This window comes from Nansenia antarctica (assembly GCF_963989245.1).
Source record: "Nansenia antarctica genome assembly, chromosome: 15".
In the NCBI taxonomy this organism is placed as follows: domain Eukaryota; kingdom Metazoa; phylum Chordata; class Actinopteri; order Argentiniformes; family Microstomatidae; genus Nansenia; species Nansenia antarctica.
In genome coordinates, this window is record NC_137685.1 from 31,503,814 (window position 1) to 31,529,200 (window position 25,387).

Here is a 25,387-nt window from a genome sequence, read left to right on the forward strand (position 1 = left end):
GATGGACACTATCTCGTCTCCTATTTCCCTAAATGCATTTCGCGTCCAGAATTGCAGAGTTGCGTCCAGGGTTGCCAGATGGGGCGGGTCACCGCCGAATGGGCTACTTGATTTTGAGGTTATAGAAAGTTTAGGCTGTAAATTGTCAATCCCATCTGGCAACCCTGTGCGCTTTCAGCCTCGTCAAACTGCATCATACAAACTTGTCATACAGCTATTGTTTACATCGTCCGATAGCCTGGGGACCGAAAGCTTGCAATAAACATTGTTTTTTGCACATATTTGAGTGTGCAGATGCTGCTTTTTTGCACTCTATCTGATACTCTTCAGCTGCAGCACCCCAGCTAAGTCTGATCACGGATGAGCGGTGGTATTTTCACTATACTTGGAATTAACATGATGAAATGCATTCTTAGACATGACTACATCGTCATGATTACAAATATGCCACTTGAAATGCATGAAATCCAAGTTTATTTGTGTCTTACACACATGTTCGCCTAGTATTTGACTGTTTGTAGCCCAATCACGAATGATCCCAGTATTGTAGCTTCAGACGGACAAGTTGGTTGTAGTGCTTGTGTGACGGGGTGTATCTTTGCATGAATCACTCTCAGCTGGATGGCTCACGTTCATTTATTCTGTAGAAAACATACAGTGCATCAATTTGTGGACACGGTTGCAGGGTCATCAGGCTAGATTCCAGTCAGTGTTTTCAGATGAACTGAGCATACAGTAGTCACTCATACTACACAAATTATAACAATAATATGAAACAAAAATACAAAATGTGTAGACTACATAAATCCTCACTTGTGTGATCGTATAGTGGTATTTGAACAGTCAAACAATCAATTATATATATATTAACAATACAATGCATAGAAAAACAGCGCAACTGGAATACACGCATGCACACCACGTGCAACACATGGCTGCAACCTGACTGCTAGGTTAGCTGCGAGCGTGGTGCAAACTAGCGAGATGGAAAACCCAAACTCCTACAATACGGTCTACTAACTTTGGCAGAACAACAGACATACAATAGCACAACAATAATAATATTACCTGTAGAAAACATACAGTGCATCAATTTGTGGACACGGTTGCAGGGTCATCAGGCTAGATTCTAAAATGATGTTACACACGGACATTCACGTTAGCGCCATCATTGTTAACAACAGAAAACTCACATTAACAAACTTGTGATATGTTCCAAACTAAAATACTATAAATGGGGAAACTCAAAACAGCTATCTTACTTATCAAACATTCAAATAAAACATAGGTACATTGATAATCTCTCAAACGATATTCGATCTCAGACCCTGTAGAAAACGTGACCTACCCAGTCAATGTTTTCAGATGAACTGAGCAGGATCATGTTGCGTCCCGCGCTATGCACTGTACAGCTGTATTTACATTAAACCCCTAGAGGGCGCAGTTTAGCTCTATTTTAGCTATAATTGAACTGTACTTTCTACTCCGTTACACTTGCCCACGATATGTTATTGCTCATATATATTTATTTTAATCATGTTATTTTACCAACTGTTAAGACAACAATATAGTAAGCTAGTAAGCTAGTAGCAGTATGCCGAGCAGTGTCGACATCGATGGGGGTCTCCAATCGACTCCATTCAAAGTGATTTACGATCCCGCCCCTCTCTCCTGTCCGGACACATTTGAATTTTCACCGTAAGCCCCGGTAAAGCGACGTTATTAACCCGCAAAGAGTGTGCCCCGGGCACCGTATTTGTCCGTGAATAACACCGGATAGGAAGGTGGTAAAAACACAATACTGCTTTGCTAACTTCACCATACGGTCATTTTGAGCCATCAACCACCCCGCTGGCACCCCGGGAAGTTATGTTTCGAACCCCGAGAGCATGCATAAATGTCTATCCGGAAAGAGTACACTCTCCTCGGCCGCTGCACGCGCCTCTCCTCGGTAACGCGGAGGAACGAAAAGCTTACAGCACCGTGTATTCCCAGGCGGTCTCCCATCCAGGTACTAACACGGCCCAACCCTGCTTAGCTTCCGAGGTCGGACGAGATCGGGCGTATTTATTTATTTATTTTTCTTTTATTATCAAAAATACATTTCACAGATAATTTTTTCAGTTGGTTATTTACATTATTCACAAAACACATACAGATACGATACGTAAATAACACAGTGAGACATGACAGACAGCACAACACAAAATGTGGGACAGACATAGAATAGACAAAAGACGACAACAAAAAAGACCAAGTAGCATACCAGGTCTTATCTATGCCTGGCAGCCCTTGGTAAAATCATAAAAATCATAAAATCAACATAACAAATAAACCATACGCAAAATAATCCAAACAAAGAAACAATAAAGAATGCTGCAACAAATAAAGAAATGATAAAACAATAAAGAATGATAAAGCAAAAGATACGACACATAAAAAACACGGTGATTCATGACAGACAGCGCAAAAAGTGGGACAAACACAACCCTAACCCTAACCCTAAACCCTAAACCTAAACCAGAATTGACAAAACCAACATGAGACCAAGTAGCATACCAGGTCTTATCTATGCCTGGCAGCCCTTGGTCAACTCAGAAAAATCATAAAACAAACATAAACACTGACTCAAAACCAAACACAGATACTAATCCTCTATATTAAAACCTAACATCCCTGATCCCGTAATAGTCACCAAAGTGCTATTATTGACAAAGTGTTTACAAAAATCTGCTTTCCCCAGTGTGTGCACTAACCTAACATCCTTTTTATATAGTGACACAAACAAATCCCACACCCTGGTAACTTTCCCCTCATAATGTGCTACATTCCTCCTACATACAATTGCATACCTTACGTGACTCAACAAAAAATTAACCAAATCTACGTTCACTTCTTTCTTTTTTCCCACCACCCCAAACAATAACTGAAGGCCTGCCACAGGCTCAGCTTCTACCCCTCAGCCGCCAGGCTGATAAATGACTCTGGCTTCCCCCTCCCCCCCGCCCCCAAGTCTGCCCAGGACTGAACTGGACTCACTGTAAAAACTCTGCACTGCACTTTACTTTATACCGCACTATCCAATGCACTGTTGTCTGTCCTGTGTTGTTGTTGTTGTGTTGTCCTGTTTTTTGACATGTGAAAAAAGTATAAATGCACTTGCTGTGGTGACGAAGCAAATTCCTATATGTGTAATGCATAGTGGCAATAAACGTTATCTCAATCTCTCAATCTCAATCTCAAACAATTCCTTCCATTCAATCTCATTCATGACGGTAACCCCACAGTGTACACTTAACAACCCCTTTACTTTCACAAATAAGACAGACAAACTTGGACATTCAACAAAAAAGTGGTCAAAATGTTCATCCCTCCCTTTACATACATCACATACCCTACCTACATTCCTATCCATTTGGTGCAATACGACATTTGTGTAAACCCTATTGTGCCTAATCTTAAAATCATTGTGCTCACATTCTACGCTATTATATTTCACACCCAAATTTGCCCATACCTTTCCCACATCAAAACCTTCAAAAACCCTTTCCGACACCTTCTCTGACGCTGGCCTCACCAACCCATCACCCAGTAAATCCATGTATATCCCTTTTGTTTTCACATCCTCAAACTTGACCTCTAAACCTTTCCTTTCTACCCTTAATTCTACCATCCTTTTTTCCTCACCTGCCTCTCCCTGTCTTAACATTAAAGTTTTCCATTCCCTACCTATACTGTCCCTAATTCTATTATACACTCCTGCAATCCCACCTATTCTTATATCCCTATTCACTGCCCTTATTCCCTGCACTATCTCCTGCTCTGTTTTGAAATTGTTCTCTGACACTAAATGTTTTACCTGTCTAAACCCTGCCTGTTCAAAGTGCTTACTAACTATCATCTTGCTATTATACTTTATCTTCAGGTTAAAAAAGATGGGCTGATTTAAAACCTCATCTTTCCCTACACACTTGTACCTTATGTTATGTATTGAAGTGTAATTTTGAGCTATGTGGACCACCGTAGTTGGAGTGATAAAAAGCGGATAGGTAAATGCGGAAGGGATTATGCCTGTATACCTGCGATGTGTTCAGTAAAGCTACTACGGATATAATCAAAGTGTTTCGCCGTCTCTGCCTCCATTCTTGATCGGGAATTAGCGATGTTATTGTCTACATACATAACAAAACAATTGGCGACGAGAATCGACGAACTTGTGCGGCGGTTTTGTTTCCCCCTGGATTACAAATTATCACCGGCGGGAGTCATGACCAGGGCGGTGTGCGTGCTGTGAAGTTCGGGAAAAGAGAAACTCACACTGCGCATATTGGAGGAGAGTACACAAGTAAGTGAAACGGACTTACTTAAATTGGGAAAATGCCGATGACTGGAGCATTTGGACAGTTTGATGACACTTTAGAGACTTGGAATGCTTACACTGAACGGTTTGAGTTTTTTGTTATTGCTAATGACATTAAAAATGACAAGGTGGTGGCAACCTTCCTCAGTATAATAGGAGCTAAAACGTTTGGCTTGCTAAGGGACTTACTCCAACCAAACAAGCCAGGTGCCTATTCTTACACGGACATTGTGACAACGTTAAATGGACATTTTTGCCCAAAGCCTTTGGTGATTGCAGAGCGGTTCAGGTTCCACAAGAGGAATCAAGAGGAAGGTGAATCCATTACTCAATATGTAGCAGTACTGAGGAAATTGACTGAACATTGTCAGTTTGGCACATCACTGTGTGACACTCTGCGTGACAGACTTGTGTGTGGATTAAGGAGTGAGGCAATACAGAAGCGCCTGCTCACAGAGGAGCACCTCACATTTAAGACAGCTGTGGATATTGCAATATCAATGGAGCTAGCTGCCAGGGAAGCACTGCAGCTAGGGGCTGCCTCAAGAGTGCATGGGGTAGCAGCCACACATGATAGACAGAGAGGGGGTACCCTGGAATGTTATCGTTGTGGGAAACGTGATCACCTGTCATCAGAATGCTGGGCGAGGGAGCTCCTATGCCATCACTGTGACAAGAGGGGACACATTGAGCGGGTTTGTAGAGCTAAGAGAGAGAAGTCAACAAAGGACACCTTTAAAGATAGGAAAAAGTCAGACAAGGCAAACACAGACAACTGGCGGTCAAAGAAGAAACTGCACAGTGTTAAGCAGGGACAGACAAGCAGCAGTGGAACAGACTCAGAAGAGGAGTTACCAATAAAGGTGTTAACTGTAAAAGGAGGCTCGGCAGCCTATAGTGTCACCCCGTTATTGGAAGGACATCCCATTACGATGGAAATCGATACTGGAGCCGCTGTATCACTAATGTCAGAGACACTGTTCAAGAAAAAACTGAACCATATGCCATTGACTCAGGCAAAGCTCATTCTAAAAACATACACAGGTGAAACCGTCCCCATGGTTGGGAGGGCTAAGGTCCTAGTTGAATTAAATGGACAAAAAGTCAGGCTTCCGATCTATGTGGTCAGAGGGGACTATCCAGCACTGATGGGCAGACCATGGCTGGAGGTGATGCGTCTGAACTGGAGAAAGGTGAATGCAGTATCAGAAGATACCACCGGCATATCAGCAGTGTTAAAGCGACATGCAGCTGTGTTTAAGACGAGCTGGGGAGCATGAAAGGCATCACAGTCAAGCTGCAGGTCAAACCTGATTCCAAACCACGCTTTATGAAAGCCAGGACTGTTCCCTATGCACTCAGGCCAAAGGTCGACGCTGATATACAGAGGCTGGTGAAGATTGGGGTCATTGAGCCAGTACCATACAGCGACTGGGCCACCCCCGTGGTCCCGGTAATCAAGAGAGATGCATCAGTTCGCCTGTGTGGTGACTTCAAGGTAACTGTTAACCCGGTGCTGACTGTTGAACAATACCCTCTTCCAGTGATTGAGGACCTGTTTGCTGGGTTGGCTGGTGGTAAGAAATTCAGTAAAATCGATCTGAACCAGGCCTACCTACAGATGCATGTTGAAAAAGAGTCACAGGAGCTCCTCACCATCACCACCCACAAGGGTCTCTTTAGATATCACCGTCTGCCGTTTGGCATCACCTCCGCCCCGGCAGTGTTCCAGAGGGCCATGGATCAGGTCCTGAGTGGTCTCTCTGGTGTGCAATGCTATCTGGATGATATCTTGGTGACTGGAAAGGATGATGAAGAACATCTGCTGAACCTGGATAAAACTCTGGGAAGACTTGAAGAATATGGCTTACGTGTTCGCCAGGAAAAATGCGACTTCTTCAAGGCAGCAGTGGAATACCTGGGCCATGTCATCGATGCAGACGGGCTCCACACAGCGCCCTCTAAAGTGACCGCCATTTCAGAGGCTCCTGCTCCCGAGAATGTGAGCCAGTTGAGATCTTTTCTTGGGCTTCTAAACTATTATGGCAAGTTTATTCCACAGCTGTCTACGCGGCTAAAGCCGTTGCACGAACTACTGAGGGAGGGCAAAACATGGTCATGGTCAAAAGAATGTGACGCAGCGTTTAACATAGCCAAAGCAGCATTGACCGACAAGAGGGTGTTAACACACTTCGACCCGTCCTTGCCTCTCCAACTCGCATGTGACGCATCGCCATATGGAGTGGGCGCCGTGGTGTCCCATATCACACCGACTGGAGAAGACAAACCCATCGCGTTTGCGTCACGTACGCTGAGCACAGCAGAAAGGAACTATCCACAGATAGAGAAAGAAGCATTAAGCATTATCTTTGGAATTAAAAAGTTCCACACTTACCTGTTCGGAAGGAGGTTCACCCTGCTGACCGACCATCGTCCTTTGACATCCATCTTGGGTCCGTATGCAGGGATACCGACCCTGGCAGCAAGCCGCATGCAGCGCTGGGCACTGCTCCTCAGTGCTCACAACTATGAAATTAAGTACCGGAGGTCAGGGGCACACGCCAATGCGGATGCTTTGTCACGCCTTCCACTTCCTGATCACCCTAAGAGCAAGGAGCAAACCATTTTCTACTTTGACATGGTGGAGAGTGCCCCGGTGACTGCTCACCGTGTCAGGAAGGAAACAAAGGGGGACCCCATCCTCTCCAGGGTGTTTGACCGCGTTATGAGAGGGGATCTGTCACAGGTTCCTGACGCACCACCGGATCTTCAGCCTTACCTTTCGCGTGGGAAGGAGTTGACGGTGACGGCTGGATGCTTGCTCTGGGGCATGCGGGTCATAATCCCGACAAAGCTGAGAGAACCAGTCCTGAGAGAGCTACACTCAGGCCATTGTGGCATCGTCAGGATGAAAGAGCTTGCACGCAGTTACTTCTGGTGGCCTGGGCTAGACTATGACATTGAATCTAAAGCCAGATCATGCCCATCATGTCAAGTCATCAGAAACACACCAAGCCTGGCTCCGCTGCATCCTTGGGACTGGCCAGCGTGTCCCTGGCAACGAGTTCATCTGGATTTTGCAGGACCAGTTGATGGAGCTATGCTGCTGGTGGCCGTGGACGCACACTCAAAGTGGCCTGAGGTGGCTGTCATGTCCACCATCACCTCGGGGAAGACCATTCAGATATTGAGGGAGATGTTTGGTCGATTTGGACTCCCTGAGCAGATCGTCACTGATAATGGGCCATCTTTTGTATCAACAGAGATGGAGGACTTCCTACAGAACAATGGAATTAAGCACATCCTTTCAAGTCCATACCATCCATCCAGCAACGGATTGGCGGAGAGAATGGTGCAAACTGTAAAACATGCCCTCAAAGCATCCAAGAGTGAGGCTCCCTTGAAGCAACGCCTTGATACTTTTCTATTCAAGTATCGTAATACCCCTCATGCAACGACTGGGACCTCGCCAGCTTACCTTCTAATGAAGAGGCAGCTTCGGACACGTCTTGATCTGCTGCGACCTACCTCAACGGAAACATCAGTCCACGAGAAACAGCAGGAACAAGTAAATCAGCGAGCTAAGCGGTCTAAAGACAGACAGTTTGATGTTGGAGACTCTGTCCTCGCACGCAACTACACTACTAAGGAGAAATGGACCCCTGCCACGGTCCTCCGGAAGACTGGACCTGTTTCCTATCATGTTCACACCAAAGACAATCAGACATGGCGTAGGCACGTGGACCAGTTGTTGCCTAGAGAGCTAGGAGTGACCAGCCCCACATCCGGGGCATCAGGATTCACGTTCACGGACGAGCTGACACCACACCTGAGCACCCTTCGCCGCCTGCAGTAGAGCCAGCACCTCCAGACCCCTCGGTGATCGAATGCCCTGTGATCGAGCTGGAACCCAGCCCTTCTCCGGTGCTGAGGCGCTATCCCCCAAGAGACAGGAAACCTCCTGAGCGCCTGGTGCTAACCCTGTCTACCATCTCTCCCTAGTTGACATTTAATGTGTATGATGCTAATGTGGACATTATCATTTAAGGGGGGAGGAAATATGTTATGTATTGAAGTGTAATTTTGAGCTATGTGGACCACCGTAGTTGGAGTGATAAAAAGCGGATAGGTAAATGCGGAAGGGATTATGCCTGTATACCTGCGATGTGTTCAGTAAAGCTACTACGGATATAATCAAAGTGTTTCGCCGTCTCTGCCTCCATTCTTGATCGGGAATTAGCGATGTTATTGTCTACATACATAACACCTTACCTGCTCTAAATATTTCCCCCATGCCTCAAACACCTCTCTATAAAACAGTGACATTCCCTCATACCGTGGTTTATTAAAAACCACTAAAAGACCATTCACACCACACCCCCCATACCTGTGCAAATAATCCTCAAAGAAACCCATCCAACAATATTCATCCCTACCATACAAAAACGTTTTCACAATTTTGACCCTAAGTGCCCTTTTCTTCACCTCTATATCTATCAATTTTAACCCCCCATTCTTATAACTATTTATTAACACCCTGTGCCTAATTAGTGCCTGCTTGCTATCCCACAAAAACTATTTATCACCCCATTCAATTCTTTCGTGACCCACAAAGGTAAATCTAGTGCACTTAAAACATGGTTCACCTTTGATAGGATCAGGCAGTTTATTACCGTCACCTTCCCCCTTAGTTTCAGTTTTCTCCTTCTCCATGAATTCAGTGTTTGTTTCACCCTGTTCAAAATCCCTGTCCATGTTACATCCCTTGCTTCTTTTTCATTCACACCCACATTCACTCCTAGCACTTTTATCATTCCTTTTGCCACTTTCAAAGGTAAATCGCATTCACTCATGTCTACACTCCCTACACACAGTATTTCTGACTTCTCTACATTCATTTTGGCCCCTGATGCTTTCCCATATACTTCTAATAACTTGACTACTCTCTTCACACTATCTACGTCCCTAACTGTTATGTTTGTGTCGTCTGCATACTGATGTATTAAACTCCTCCCACCCCCTGGAATATGTATACCCTGAATGTGTCTGTCTGATTTTAACATCGTCGCCAGTGGCTCTGCTGTAATGCTATACAGCAGACTGGACAACGGACAACCCTGCCTAACTGATCTTTCTAAACTAAAACTATCTGTCAAAACTCCACTACACTTTACCCTACTCTTTGCACAACTATACAGTAACCTAATCCACTGAACTATCCTCTCCCCAAAACCAAACTTCTCTAACGTCCTAAACATAAACTCATGCTCTACTCTATCAAAAGCTTTATTGAAATCTACACTCAACACTATCCCTCCCTCTTCCTTCATGTGTTTCACTGTATCCCTGACTGACCCTATTGTATCCGCTATATCTCTCCCTGGTATGCTATACGCCTGAGTCGATGACACTATGGACCCTACTACTGACTTAATCCTATTGGCTAAAATCTTCGCTAACACTTTGTAATCTGTATTCAATAAACTAATCCCTCTGTAATTCCCTAACTGTAACTTACTACCCTTCTTGTATAATAAAGTAATTAACCCTGTTGCCATCGACTCACTAACCTTCTCTACCCTTTCCATTTCCTTATAAACCCTCAACAAAATCTTACTAAGCACTGCACTAAAACACTTGTAGAATTCACCTGGTAAGCCATCAGAGCCCGGGCTTTTGCCATTATTTGAGCTCTGAATGGCTAAGGTGACCTCCCCCTCTGATAAATCCCTATCACACCCTTCCCTGTCACTATCCGCTAACCTATGCTCAACTGTCCCCAAAACTTCTCCTACACTGTCATTGTCTACACTACCTTTTTTGAATAAATTCTCATAATACTCCTGCACTGTCTCCAAAACCCAAGATCGCTGTACCCCGTGAATTTGTGTTGTATATCCCCTATTTCCTTTTCTATCCCCTGTGACACTAAACATAAATCAATTCTACTCTGCTTCAAAACCCCACTAACTACCTGTCTTCTCGAAAACTCTCTCTTACTTGTGTTCCTAACTCTCCACACATCTATTACATTTCTCTGCTCTATCATTTCTAATAACCCCCTCCTAGCTGAATCTGTCTTAAAACTATCTACTCTATAAACATCCATCTTAGTGCAAAATACATTAAAGTCACCCACCAAAATACAATTCCCTGTGCAGTGCAAACCCAGTTCTACAAAAAAATCCCTCTTTTCAACCTCTCTATTTGATGCATACACATTGATTAATCTAAAGATAACATTATTTATATTAAATTCTATCCCTATTACTCTACCCTTCCCGTCATTCAAAACCTCTTTTACATTCTCTACCCTATTCTCTTTAATTAATATTGCTACCCCACATGATTTGTTTGTCCCATTATTTGCAAACAGCATACCCCTCCATTTCCCCTTGATTTCTGTCATTTTGGTGTCTGTCCACTTTGTCTCCTGCAGTATCAGAAAATCAGATGTGAAAGTCACCAGCACCTCCTCCAGCTTCTCCATATTGTTGAGCCCGTTGATGTTTATGGAGGAAAGCGTGACCATTGAAAACAAGTGTAGGAGGATAAACATGTTTACTACCATTTTACTTTTATTTCTTGTTTCCCTCCGCTTTCTGCTGCTTTGACTTGCGCTTTAGTTTCCCCTCTAACAGCGCCCTCTTCCTCCCTCCCACTATCGTCAACAGCTCAGACTCGTCTTGCTCCCCGCACCCATCGTCACTGACACTTGTTAACATCTTTTCAGATGTTTTCGGGGGGGGGCTTACGGATACGGCCCCTCGCCATTCCGACTCGTTGTTCATGGGGGTTCCCTCCTTTGATTTGTTGCCTGCCTCTTGTGCTTCTTTCGGGCGCACGACTCTCGGGGGCAAAGGCTCTTGTTGGGAACCTCTCCCCCCGGTCGTCTGTGCGCTCCCTTGCAACTCCGATGCCTGCGTTACCCCCATAAAGCTGTCGAGGCTCGACCCCATGCCCCCCCCCCCCACTCTCTCCTGTCAGTCCCGACAACCTCGTACTCTGAGTTTCTGACACAGTCTGAGCTGTCAACGATACTCCCTCCTCCATCCCCTCTTCCTCCTCTCCCTCGCTCTTCTCTTCCTCTTCTCCCTCTCCCTTCTCTCCCTCTCCCTTCTCTTCCTCTTCCCCCTTTCCCCCCTTCCCTTCTTCCTCCCTCTGTCTAAAAACAGTGGATGGACTCGTCACTACTTCCTCTTCCTCCCTACACTTACATTGGGATTCCAGGTCCCCACACCCCCTGCACTTGTTTTCAAAAGTCGCGCATTCCCTCGCATAATGCCCGCTGAGCCCACACCTTCTGCACCTGAACTCGGGACATTCCCGTAGGATGTGCCCTGGCTGCAGACACATCCTACACACCTTCACCTGTCTGTCATGAATCACCCGAAAGAAATCAGACCCATTGTCCGTCTCGAACTTGGTCGAGTACGGCAGTGACTTAACAACATCATTGAATTTCACCTTAACAAAACGTGTACCTTCGCAAATGCTGGTCCCCGGCCACATCCTCCTCTTTATCTGGGAGACCGCTTGCACCCCCCCAGTCCGATAGTTTCCGTAAAATGTCCCCGTCTTTGGTGTAGACCGGCAGCCCGATGAAGGAAACCACCATCTCGTCCCCGCACAGCTCCCTCGCCATGAGCCTCGTCTCCTTGATCTTGAAGCCGTCGAGCAGCCTCTCTTTCCCCTTCGGATGGCTCATCGTGACTTCGTATTTGTTTAATCTGATGTAGCGACAGCCCACGACGAGCCCGCACACCTCCTTCGTCGCCCGGAGCAGTGCCATCATCGTCACCTTCTCCTCGCCGACCAGCTCCACCGCCACCGTCAACTCCTTGCTGTAGGCCGGCTCCTCTCTCTCCTCTCTCCTCTCTCCCTCTCTCTCCTCTCTCTCCGCATTCGCCCTCGCTTCCGCCGCCTGCTTCTTCCTCGCTATTCTCTCTCTCTCCTCTCTCTCTCCATCTCTCCCTCTCTGTCTCTCCATCTCCTCTCTCTCTCTCTCCTTCTTTCGCCATGCCGGTGTCCGTTTTCTTAGTCGTGTCGTCTGTCGTTCCGAGTTCTTTTACCATGTTTGAGCCGTCCGTGTACAAACAAAACGAAAAAACAAAAATATCCCCCCTAACAGCAAGCTGCTGGGGGAATAAACTCTTACACACTGACTCTCCTTTCACTCACACAAACTACGCAAATATTCAAACACCAAACTCTCATGCACACAATAATTTTCAAAACGCTCCCGCTGCTATCCCGCTCTACGACAGGTCGTATTCAGGCTAGTATGGCCGTGAGCAACAGGACCATGACCCTAAGCATCCATATGCCTGTGCCTGGAGCACTCTTGTTCATGGAACTTCATTATATAAGCACTCTATTTGTGGGTAGACTATGCACAAGGTGTCCTGGATGAAGGGAGAAGTTAAAATCGCTCTGAGAGCGCCGGAGCGCACACTGGGTGCAACGTCATAAAGGGACCAGGTAATTTGATTGGACAAGAGGCATTCCATGAGTGCTGATCATATTTCCAGGGCGAATTTACGAACACAGCTAGCGAACAGAAGGCGCAAAAAATCGTTAGATCAGATATATAAACGTGTTATTTTGGTAAACTGGACACATTTTGGGAATATATGTGGTTACTTTCTCGCCTATATTAAAACTTCATAAAATGACATGTTAACACTTGTAAAGCCAAAATTACATATTTTAGCTAATGGAGGTTTAAAATGGAGGTTTAAATTCGCCGCTCCCGGCGGATGCATAATGGTCGGCTGGTTTTCGGATACTACTATACTACAGTATTATTATGAATTTAGTAGGTAGTATGCAGTATATACTCATTGAGTATGCTAGTACGCTATTCCGAACACAGCCAATGTTTATCGGAGGAGAGAGGATGTGATGTCACCATGCCCTGAGCACTTCCTGTGCCCCCCTGAGACCACGCCCACCACTTCCTTATCATCTGTTGATGTTACCTCGATGGCGTTACCATGGAGATGTAATCTGTCAGAATATATCGACATTTATCCTCAAACTGACTCTAATCAAAGTATGGTTGCTTGCCTCTACCATGGAGAGGCTTCTATCACGCATGTCTGTGTTTTGATGTTTTCTGTTTCTAAATTTGGGCTGGGGTAGGTCGGAAGGACTTAGAGAGGTTGAAGATGCTTTTGACACTCGTTTCTAGGTGATGGGGATTAGTACCGCTCTCCCGCTGGTCTGCGCTAGAGAGGGTCACTAGTTTAAAGACTTCTGCCAGAGAGTCCAAATGTTAGTTCCTGTAAGGGGTGTCCATACTGTCCAATGAATCAGATCTTGGTAGGTGTGAAAGTCCTGTGGGGGGATTTGGGGGATGTGGCTAAGTTTCTCAATGGAGTTGTTTGGGTTGTTGAGTCTGGTTTTATGGTTATGAGGTAAATGGACAGAGTAGTTAATTTTAGGGACTAGGATTGTTTCCATTACTTAATTAGCAAATAAAGTAAATTAAACTATTAGAAAGTAAGCTTTACTTACCTATTATTGTGAATATATTTTTTTAAAGGTTGAAAAAGGCCAGGAAAATATGTTTTTAATTGATTTTTGTGGACAGAAATGTCTAAGCTAATTCTTGTGGGAAGGTCTGGAATCGGTGGAATCTAAGTAATTGGGACTTTACTAGGCCTCTGAAGGTGTGGGGAGGATGGAAACTAGTTCGGTGGAGGAGGGAATGGGTATCAGTGTCCTTAAAAAACACTTTAATATCCAGTTTACCTGTTAGGGGGAAATGATTTCCTTTGAAGGTTGTGGTGTCTAGGAAATCAATGGAGTTAAAATCAAGGCTATGTTTGAGGGTAATGGATTTGTGGTGGGAATTTAGTATATTAGCGAATTCCTTGAATTCTTCCCTTTAGTAAGGCCAAATGCCCCAGATGTCGTCTAAGTACCGGAGGTAGTAAGATGGTTTGAGGGGGCAGAGGGGGAGGATGGTCCTTTCCCATTCTGCCATATAGATGTCTGCCAGGGCTGGGGCAAATTTTTTGCCCATGGCTACTCCCTTGATCTGCAAGTAGGTTTGGCCATTGAAGTTGAAATCATTTTTGGTAAGTGCTATTTCCAGGAGTCTCATAATTTGAAAGTCCGGTCGACCCACTACCGGATTCTCCAATAGGCATTTGCGGACTGCCTCTAACCCTGGTGCAGTTTCGATGTTAGTATATAGGCTGTCTACGTCCATTGAAAAGAGTAGGTCATTGGGGCCCAACTGGGCTGATTTAACTTTGGCTATGAAGTCGTAAGTGTCTTTAACATAGCTAGAGTGAAGAGTAGCTAGGGGGTTAAGGAAATGATCAATATATTCTGAAATACCATAGGTCTCGCTGCCGCAGTCTGAGACTATGGGTCTGCCCGCTGGTATCTCAAGGGGCTTAGGCCACGAGGAAGGGGGTTTATGGATTTTAGGGAGGAGGTAAAAGCATCTGGCTTGTGGATCTACCTCACCGGCCAGGTAGCGTATTTGTTTGTCATTAATGTGGCCTGTGCCGTGTAATTCTGACAGTATGTCAAAGATTTCTAAGGCAGTGTTGGGGAAGATAGGTGCCGCTAGTTTTGTGTAATATTGTGGTAAATGTAATTGTCTTTCGGCTTCAGTGATGTATTGGTCTCTGTCCAAAATGACAACCACTGAGCCTTTATCTGCCGGTTTGATGATTATGTGTGGGTCATTTTGGAGTAATTTGAGGGCTGAGACTTCTTCTGGTAGTAGGTTGGGGGTTTCCCGGAGAAGGGGCATGGAGGAGATGGCTTCGTCATCCGCTTGCCTCAGACAGGATAGTAAATGGGGGAGTTGGGTGTAGGAAGGTTCCCAGGTGGATTTGGGTAGGAACCGGGGGATCTCTACTGTGTTTTCGGGGTCTTTATCAAAGAAGGCTATTAATTCTAGACGCCTGTGGTAGGAGAGAGCCTCCGTTTGTAATCGCGTGCGAGACCTCTTGGTTAAGTCGAGGGTGGGGATAAAGGAGAGGCCCCTTTTGAGTAGGGAAATTTGGGCTGGGGTAGGTCGGAAGGACTTAGAGAGGTTGAAGATGCTTTTGACACTCGTTTCTAGGTGATGGGGATTAGTACCGCTCTCCCGCTGGTCTGCGCTAGAGAGGGTCACTAGTTTAAAGACTTCTGCCAGAGAGTCCAAATGTTAGTTCCTGTAAGGGGTGTCCAATGAATCAGATCTTGGTAGGTGTGAAAGTCCTGTGGGGGGATTTGGGGGATGTGGCTAAGTTTCTCAATGGAGTTGTTTAGGTTGTTGAGTCTGGTTTTATGGTTATGAGGTAAATGGACAGAGTAGTTAATTTTAGGGACTAGGATTGTTTCCATTACTTAATTAGCAAATAAAGTAAATTATTAAACTATTAGAAAGTAAGCTTTACTTACCTATTATTGTGAATATATTTTTTTCAAAGTTGAAAAAGGCCAGGAAAATATGTTTTTAATCGATTTTTGTGGACAGAAATGTCTAAGCTAATTCTTGTGGGAAGGTCTGGAAGAAAGGGATGCTGCATGGCCTCCAGAGTGACAAATTCAAACACTGCTATTGGTTCCTTATGGCCCTGCCTCTTTTTCTAAGTATTGCATCATAACTGGGGATGCATTGTGTGAATGTAAAAGGCCAATAATGGCTAGAGGCAACAAGGTGCCATAGATGGTTAAAGACAGTCACGAGCACATGTCTATGTGACCACAGCGCTTTGAGTTGCATTTCATGTACGAAAGGCGCTATATAAATAAAGCTTTACTTACTTTACTTACTTACACAGTCGTGACCACATACTGGCGCAAAGTGCTGCACGAGGCAAGAGACCAGCCTTAGCTAGCTAACTAACAACCACTTTGTACTTCATACATTAGCTAATAGAGTCATCGTTGCTTCTGTAGTCTACAGTTAAAATGCATTGCTTTAGATGTATTAATTACTAACTGGCTAATATTATTGAACATTTAAACATCGCGTTAGAACAGGCGGCCTGTCTAAACTAGCTCGCTAAAATCACAACTGGTGGCAACTGGACTTGAAACCATCTCATGTGGCTCAATTAAAAGCTTATATTCTTTAATTACTTTGACAGTGATTATCTGGCAGCATGTAAGGTCATAAACATCGTGTAGCTAGCTCTATTTCCTCACAGAACGCCTTAGATGTACTTACATAGAAGTGACTTCTTTCAAATCTGATCAACTGTCTGCGATACGAATTGTATCAGGTCATTTGTAGGGCTTCTCACCCCTGAGTATCACTGCGCACGTCATACAATTCTCCTGTCATTCATTGGTTCACAGAATACTGAATTCTATAAATATGTTATTTATTGAATACACGGGCAGCATTTTCGACTCAAAGGAAGTAAAACAAATGTCTTACTAGACACTGTACACATACTCGTTGTTTAGTTATATAGTAGGCTATACAGTTGGGTAGGAGAGAGAACTATATCTTGGTAGTGTAATGGCGCAGTAATCACTACGACCACGGACATTTCGGGGAGAGCTCTCTACCTCCCCTTTTCATAATAGTCACATGCGATTTGCTCCAATCTAAAATATGTCCACTAGTTGGTATAGTCCGGTTAATATGTGAAAAAATAGTTCACTTTTTCATAAAAGCACAACACTTGGTACACTTGTACAGTTTGGGCATTGAACTTGAACATGAACATTTTCAGACGTGGAGCACTCGCAAAAACTCCTCCTAGTGGCCATGGCGGGCATTTTCCTTTCCGCCATAGCCCAATTGTGTATTTTGCTTCATATCTCCTCAACCAAACATGATAACTTAACACTGAACAAATGATGTCTACCCCCCTGTTTTGAAGGTCAAGGATTACAATGATACCATATACAACATCATAAAATGTTCTGGTGAATAGTTAGTGGTGAAATCAGTGATGTTGTGACTGAGAATGATTAAAATGAAATCGCAGTATCTGAGAATATGCATATTCAATTTTCATAATATATTTCATATAATAATTTATTTACTATAGTTCTCTAAGTCCAGAATTGTCTATTAGGCTATGAATGTAGGTATTTCAGTTGTTGCAGCTTACTTGGAAAGTGTTGACAGAGTGGATGTGGTGTGGGACTGCTATGAAGCAAACAGCTTAAAGTCCCAGACAAGACAGAAGCGAGGAACGGGCACAAGAACAAGAGTGGATGGAAAAAACAAGATACCAATGTATTATGTATTATGTATTATGTATTAAGATGTACAGTAACAGAGCTGAACATGGATTCTGGATGGACATACTGCATCTAATTTCCTCTGGATGTTCAAAGGGGAAAGTGAAATGTGTGGTTACTTTGCCCCAGAAATTGATGTTCTGAAGTCAATGTTGTGCTTGTATGAAAGATATGATTTGAATTCACTATGTTGGCTGATAAGGATAATGGAAGGAAGTTTAGACAGTAAAACTACATATATGTTACCTATGGTTGCCAGCCAATGCCCTCTTACTACTGAGTCAACTCTCTTTATTTGTGACAACCAGACTAGTGCAGAACACAAGAGGCAGATGGAGAGTAAAACCCAAAGCTGGGTGTATTTATTGATTCCGGGGAATAGGGGCAGAGCTTCTATAGTGAAGCAGGCAGATCAGGAGGGTCAGCAAGCAGGGCAGGTAGGTAGAGAGGGCAGGCAGGGCAGGGCAGTGCAGGCAGAGAGGGCAGGCAAGTTCACTCCAAAGTGCTCTTCAGGTAGCTGCTCCCCTCTCACAGGTAGTAGAGGAAGTCATCCAGGTTCATGTTGGGCTCTCTGTGGATGCTCTGTCCCACCAGGAAAGCAAGCTTGTGGGCATACTGGCAGGGTGCAGGCACTCGGATGATCCCCTGAAATAATTGGGGGAGACAAAATCAACGACAATTTATGCATCAAAAAACAACTTGCATGCCTGAAATGGGAAAACCATATGTAAATACAGTATGTTTGATTTCATAACCAATATGGATACATCAGTAGGTTTAAGATGTGTTTCAATGTGAACTACACCCTGTTCATGCCTGCATTTGAATTACTGACCAAGAGAATAGTTTAAGCAGACCTTTACCCTGTAATTTTGTGCATTTGTTGTTTTCATTATTCTAAAGTAGACATATCCACACACAAAGAATCATGTTATAAAACAATCTCTGAGTAAAATTATATCTCGCTTTGAATGCCCTGATGTTCCAAACTCCCAAGATCCCCCCCTCTCTCCCCGTCACAACAGACCTCACGTTTTGATGGCTATGATGCAGCTGCACACGAAATAATGAAAGTTCGGGTAAACCTCCCCTTTAAAACTACTACTGGTAAGACAACCCAGCATACCTGCCAGTTGAAGTACATGTGGCAGAGTTTGTAGGTCAGTTGCTGCATGTGGTCAGGCTTCAGTCCACTGCTGTCATACACCACATTGTAGTGGGTTGGGGAGACGCTTCCCTGTCTAACAGCTTGGCTGACAATGAAGAAGTCGTACCTGAAAATGGGAAATTGCAACTGTAGCCACCGTTTTAAGACTGGATAAAGCAGACATAGCACATCTCTAAAAAAACAACATATTTTCTGAATTGCGTATTGAATCGATACCATTCTGGGCGGGTGACCTCAGTGTCGATGACTGTTCCAGGGGGTGGGTTGGCCATCTTGCCGCAAATTTGGGCAAAGAACCTGGAACTGATCCGCTTCTTCACAACCACCACTGTGAGTTTGGGTCTAGGAGGGGAAGAGAGAAAATACGATCAGAATGATTGGTGATTGAATGTGTTAAAGGGAACCCTGGTTATTAAGACTGTGCCCCACCCAAAAATGTTAGCACCAGCCGCCACTGCGTCTTACCATCCGAGAGGAGGAACGGGAGTCTCCGTTCCCACACTAGCAGGCTCAGGAACAGCTTCTTCTTCCCTGCAACTGTTACTCTGCTGAACCCACCACCCTCCCTCCACCCCCCAACAAGAGGAACATGATCTCCCAGTATCAGTGTACCCCCCCCATACCTCTACTGGCTGCACACTCAGGACTTCAGTGAAACTTTTTTGCACTACTGCTTGTTTATACATACTGTATTTATTATGGTAATAATTATTGGTCTCCAATTATACAACTTACATGACATGTAACATACCTCAATACCTATTGCCCTTGTTCAGCTGTACATATCATATTGATATTCATCTCATGTATATATTATACTCATTTATTTATACTCACTGTAGTATCATGCACAGTCTATAATATCATGTATTTTGCACTATGCCACTATTTGCACTATCTGGTTGGATGCCAAACTACACTTTGTTGTCTCAGTACTCTGTACAATGCAATGACAATAAAGTTGAATCTGATCTAATCTTACGTTGCAGAACGCACACATAAGGTTAGTAGAAACTGTTGGACTCTATGTTGTAACAGTGCCCTCTAGTGGGAAGAGATAGTCTCAGTTGTGAATGAACCCAAATTATACCATCAATTATATTATTTTTGAGATCTTTTCAAACAACCAAGTCATGATACACACATGATCAAATGTATGAGCCACATGATGTAGCCAAAAGAACACACGTCTTGCGTCATGCAATTGAATGTATGAGCTCAGGGAGGCTGGTGGAGGTAGACGTCGGAGGACGGGGCTCAATGTAATGTACGGGATGGAATAAGGAACCGTTCCCTATTCCGTTCCATGCATTTCAATGAGCCCCATCCTCCGATGTCTACCTCCACCAGCCTCCACTGCTATGGTTATATGACTTCGTTTTTGTAGGTCATTCAAGTTCACGTACAGATATTACTGACGGGAAAGGCATCTTGGTATTACCATTATGGGATTACTCTAGTAGAGAACACAGGGATTACATTGAAGGCCAGAGAAGGATAGATGAGAAGGTAGTGTATGCTCCCTGCATGCAAACTCCAAAGATGAAGAGCTCCATTGTGCTGGTATGGATCCATTATATTTTAGTAAGAGAGGAATATGAAGCAGATGGAGATTGGATGGTTGGAGGTTGATCAATGGGGGACATAAAATGGGATTGAACCATGAAGCGTGTACTGTGTTGTTAGTAAAACAATCAAAGCAGGTGCATATACACTTTACAGTGAATAATGTATGTTTACGTGGAATGTGTAATTGTATGTAAAATAATGTTGTTTTTTCTTCCTTCTCTCCCTCTTCCCCCCTCCCTCTAAAATCACTCCTTTCTCCTTCCCCTCTTCACATCCCTCCATCTTCCATCTTCCTCTCATTTCCGTCTCTATCTCTGTCTCTCTTCCTCTCTGTCTCTCTGTCTCTCTGTCTCCCTGTCTCTCTGTCTCTCTGTCTCTCTGTCTCTCTGTCTCTCTGTCTCTCTGGATCTCTGTCTCTCTGTCTCTCTGTCTCTCTGTCTCTCTGTCTCTCTTCCTCCCCTTTGTTTCTCCCCCTAATTCTCATCATTATCCTACTCATCCTAAACAACATCCTACTCCCCCCCCTCCCCTCTCCCACCTCTCCCCCTTCTACCCTCCTCCCCCCTCCCCTACTCCCCCCTCTCCCCCTCCTCCCCTCTCCCACCTCTCCCCTCCTCCCCTCTCCCACCTCTCCCCCCTCCCCTTCTCCCCTCCTCCCCTCTCCCACCTCTCCCCCCTCCCCTCCTCCCCCTCCTCCCCTCTCCCAACTCTCCCCCCTCCCCTCTCCCACCTCCCCTCCTCCCCTCTCCCACCTCTCCCCTCTCCCACCTCTCCCCCCTCCACTACTCCCCCACCTCTCCCCCCCCCCTCCCCCCTCCCCCCTCCCCTCCTCCAGAGTGTTCCCACCCCGGGGCCTGGGCTCAGGCGGAGGACAGGCTGTTGAACACTCTCTTCAGCCGCTACAACAAGCTAGCGCGGCCCGTCGCTAACACCACTGACGTGGTCAGTGTACGCTTCGGCCTGTCCATCGCTCAGCTCATCGACGTGGTGAGGGACAATGAACCATTGATTTCATTCCTGTGATATTTACATTTACACTTTTGGCATTTAACAGACACCTTTATCCAAAGCAACTTACAACAAATATATTTGTCTAAGTAAGTGAAACGTCCGTCTATCAGTCATCACAAGAAAAAGTAATCTATGCTAGGGCCAGATATTACAGTATGACAGTTGAAACATGTGACCTTTCTTTTCAAGGGGTACCATGAATTTGCACATTATCAGTCATTTAAGACCGTGATCATACAGTACATATCCCCTTCCAACAGCCAACTGTTCTTTTTCTCCAAGGACGAGAAAAATCAAATGATGACCACAAACGTCTGGGTGAAACAAGTGAGTATCTCTCCATTTAATCATACGGATACTGTCGACAATAGGGTTAGGGTTAGGGTTAGGGTTAGCAGTTTTTGGGCAGCGATTTGGTGTCGAGGTGTCTGTTTGTTGCCATACTGTTACTGTTGTTTCTGCTCTTTCAGGAGTGGTACGACTACAAACTGAGATGGAACCCTAGAGAATATGAAAACATCACGTCCATGAGGATCCCCTCACAGCTCATCTGGAGACCAGACATCGTTCTGTACAACAAGTATGTTTAGGTTTTCACCCCAAAGTGTCATTATTGATACACTATAGCCCCCGACTTCCAGGCTACCCACCACCCTCAAATACATGATTTCAGATTCAGATTCAGATTCATTTATTTATTCAAGGGACAGTGCATATTAATAAAACAAAAATAAATTGTAAATACGCCAGAGTTAGCCCGAAAGCTAGTTTTCATCCGCAGTCCCTATGCCATGATGTTGTATACGGCACAAAAAGTACATTTAAAAGATAAAATATAGGTAGACCTAGGCACAAAAAAGTAGACAGGACAAGCATTTATCTTAAGGGCATAACATAGGGGGTTAAAAGAGCATACATTAATCATAGGCGGTTAAAATAGTATAGTATATGTGTTACAGTACATGTGGGAATACGGTACATGTGGGAAAACTAGGGTTAGGGTTAGGTGCTAGGGTGCTACGGTAACTAGGGTTAGGGTTAAGGTTAGGGTTAGGGTTAGACATGCCAGCGTGTACCAAGTCACCCTAGCACCTAACTCTAACCCTAGTTTTCCCACGTGTACCGTATTCCCACATGTACCGTAACATATACATATCAGGGAAGGCTGGTGGAGGTAGCTGATGCCTCAACCAGCCTCCCCTAATAGACATAAACTCCATCCAAATACCCTAAATACAGAATGTTGTACATATACATTCCATCCACATACTAACCATGGAGTTAAGATACTCTACCTCTCCATCTTGTGAGCTTAGAATTACGGTTCTATCTCCGTTTAGGGTAGTTCAGAGATATTGAGCGTCAAAGTTTTCACATTCCATTATGTTCTGTGAGATGGAACCTTTGTATTTTATTAATTACTAACTCAAAAATGTCAACATTTTAAAAATGGAATGGAATGGAATGGAATGGAATGGACTTTATTTGTCATTGCTACAGTACAGGTACCAAACAACGAAATTTAGGAGGGGTGGCTCCACTGGTGTTAGGAAAGGAAAACAAAAAAAAACATTTTAGAAGAAGCATAAAATCACAAGAAGGTAAGGAGCTGGTTTACATAAATAAAGGCTATGTACACAATCCACTGTACTATACTGCACAGATAGTCAACTAGGGTTGTCATATTGCACAAAAGTATTTTTTCACGTTATTTTAAAGTGTCACAGTTTGCAGGCACCACACAGGCATTAATAAACACCTAATGGATCAGATTATGTAAAAAAAACAAAATTTTGACAAAATTGAGATAGAACCTTATAATTCTAACGTCACGATGTGTGATTCGTTTGGCTCCCCCCTCTCTCTCCTCCCCAGTGCCGACGGTGACTTCACCGTCACCCACCTGACCAAGGCCCACCTCTTCCACGACGGCTGGATCAAGTGGGTCCCCCCGGCCATCTACAAGTCCTCCTGCAGCATCGACGTCATCTTCTTCCCCTTCGACCAGCAGAACTGCACCATGAAGTTCGGCTCGTGGACCTACGACAGGGCCAAGATCGACCTGGTCAGCATGGCCAGCAACGTGGACCAGGTGAGTGGCCAGCACAATGTGTACCAGGTGAGTGGCCAGCCAACATGGAGCAGGTGAGAATTCTGCTCTTTTCCTCTGTCATTCCATTCCAGGCTGTGACGTTGAGGACACATTGTCTGTTATGGGTAAATATGAACGGAATGCCTTTATAATTTCTCATCTCTCTCTCTCTCTTGCTTTCTTTCTCTTTTGTTCTCTCTCTCTCTTTCCCTCCCTCCCTTCCTCTCTCTCCCTCTCTCTCTCCCTCTCTCCCTGCCCTCTCTCCGGACCGCAGATGAACTACTGGGAGAGTGGAGAGTGGGTGCTCGTCAGCGCCGTGGCCAACTACAACATCAAGAAGTACGAATGTTGCCACGAGGTCTACTCCGACATCACCTACTCCTTCCTCATCCGGAGGCTCCCTCTCTTCTACACCATCAACCTCATCGTCCCCTGCCTCCTCATCTCCTACCTGACCGTCCTGGTCTTCTACCTGCCCTCCGACTGCGGGGAGAAGATCACCCTGTGCATCTCCGTCCTCCTCTCCCTGACCGTCTTCCTCCTCCTCATCACCGAGATCATCCCCTCCACCTCGCTGGTCATCCCCCTGATCGGCGAGTACCTCCTCTTCACCATGATCTTCGTGAAGACCCTCTCCATCATCATCACCATCTTCGTGCTCAACGTGCACCACCGATCGCCGCGCACGCACACCATGCCGTGCTGGGTGCGCGCCGTCTTCCTGGATGTGGTGCCCGGCGTCCTGTGCATAAGGCGTCCTCCGGCCGTGGTCAAAGACGTCAACGGCGGGAAGCTCGTGGAGATGATGCGCACCAGGGTCGGCCGCGGCAGCGGGGGTGGGGGGCGGGACGGTGTCCGGGGCGGTGTGTGTTCTGGTCCCGGGGACGAGCCCTGCTTCTCCCCCTCCACCTCCTCCTCCGCCACCTCCCCTCAGGGTGCCCCCCAGGACAGCTTGGCCCGTTCGTCCTCTCTCTCCCTGGGTCGGTGCACGGAGACGGAGGCCCCCCTGGTGGGGCTACCGCAGCAGCAGCAGCAGAAGCCTCCGGGTCTGGGCGGGTCACTCTCCTCCAGCCACAGCCAGTACACCATCCTCTCGGAGGAACCCCCACCACCACCCCACTCCTCCTCCTCCTCCTCCTTCTCTTCCACCCGGCCAGGCTGCTCCACACCGCCTCCTCCTCCTCCTCCTCCCCTCCACCCCTACCCCCATCGGCCCAGGGAAAAGCACCACCACCCCCACCACCACCACCACCACTGCCAGGGCAGGCCTAAGCTCCGTTCCCTCAGTGTGCAGTATGGCCTGGGAGAGAGAGAGAGGCCCCAGAGCTCTGTCCGCGGTCGCTCTCGCAGCATCCAGTACTGCAGCCTGCACGAGGAGGCCTCCAAGGTAATGCATGGATGCTGGTTCAGGACCCCAGTTTAGAGGTGTGCGTGTGTGTGTGTGTGTGTGTGTGTGTGTGTGTGTGTGTTTGTGTGTGTGTGTGTGTGCGTGTTGTGTTGGAGGGTCAGCAAAGGCAGAAGACAAATATCCGCTTGTCCCCTGAAAAATCGAAAATGCTCATTCTATTCTATTCAATTCTATTTTCATTGTATTTCATCGCAGAGCTTGAATGGTAAAAGCCTCGGTAAGCTACAGCCTCTCTCCCAGAACCAGCCCCACCCCCTGGGGGAGGAGAGGAGGCAGAGCTGTCCTGTCCTGTGTCGGCGTCACACAGGAGGCGGCGGGGGTCCAGGCCGGGCAGACGTCACCCAGGCTGGAGGCTCCAGCAGCTCCAGGGATGCCCAGGGTCTCCTCTCCCTGTCCCCCTCCCTGTGGAAGGCTGTGGAGGGGGTGCAGTACATCGCTGACCACCTCCGAGCTGAGGACATGGACTTCTCTGTAGGTGGATGAGTGACTGAATAAGAATACAGTATGGTGTATGTGTTACGGACCGGTACATGTGGGAATATGGTACATGTGGGAAAACTAGGGTTA

The 25,387-nt window shown here is 45.7% G+C and overlaps 1 protein-coding gene across 1 annotated transcript; it reads left to right on the top strand.

Annotated features, from left to right (window-relative positions):
- Positions 1 to 21,173: 21,173 nt before the first annotated feature.
- Positions 21,174 to 24,956, top strand: LOC308171329 (neuronal acetylcholine receptor subunit alpha-4-like; the record flags this gene model as incomplete). Its single annotated transcript, XM_080546162.1, has 6 exons — positions 21,174 to 21,296; positions 21,603 to 21,647; positions 21,791 to 21,900; positions 23,196 to 23,412; positions 23,687 to 24,275; positions 24,922 to 24,956. The coding sequence occupies exons 2-6, from the start codon at positions 21,618 to 21,620 to the stop codon at positions 24,954 to 24,956; spliced, it is 981 nt and encodes a 326-aa protein (XP_080402288.1). The 5' UTR covers positions 21,174 to 21,296; positions 21,603 to 21,617.
- Positions 24,957 to 25,387: the final 431 nt, after the last annotated feature.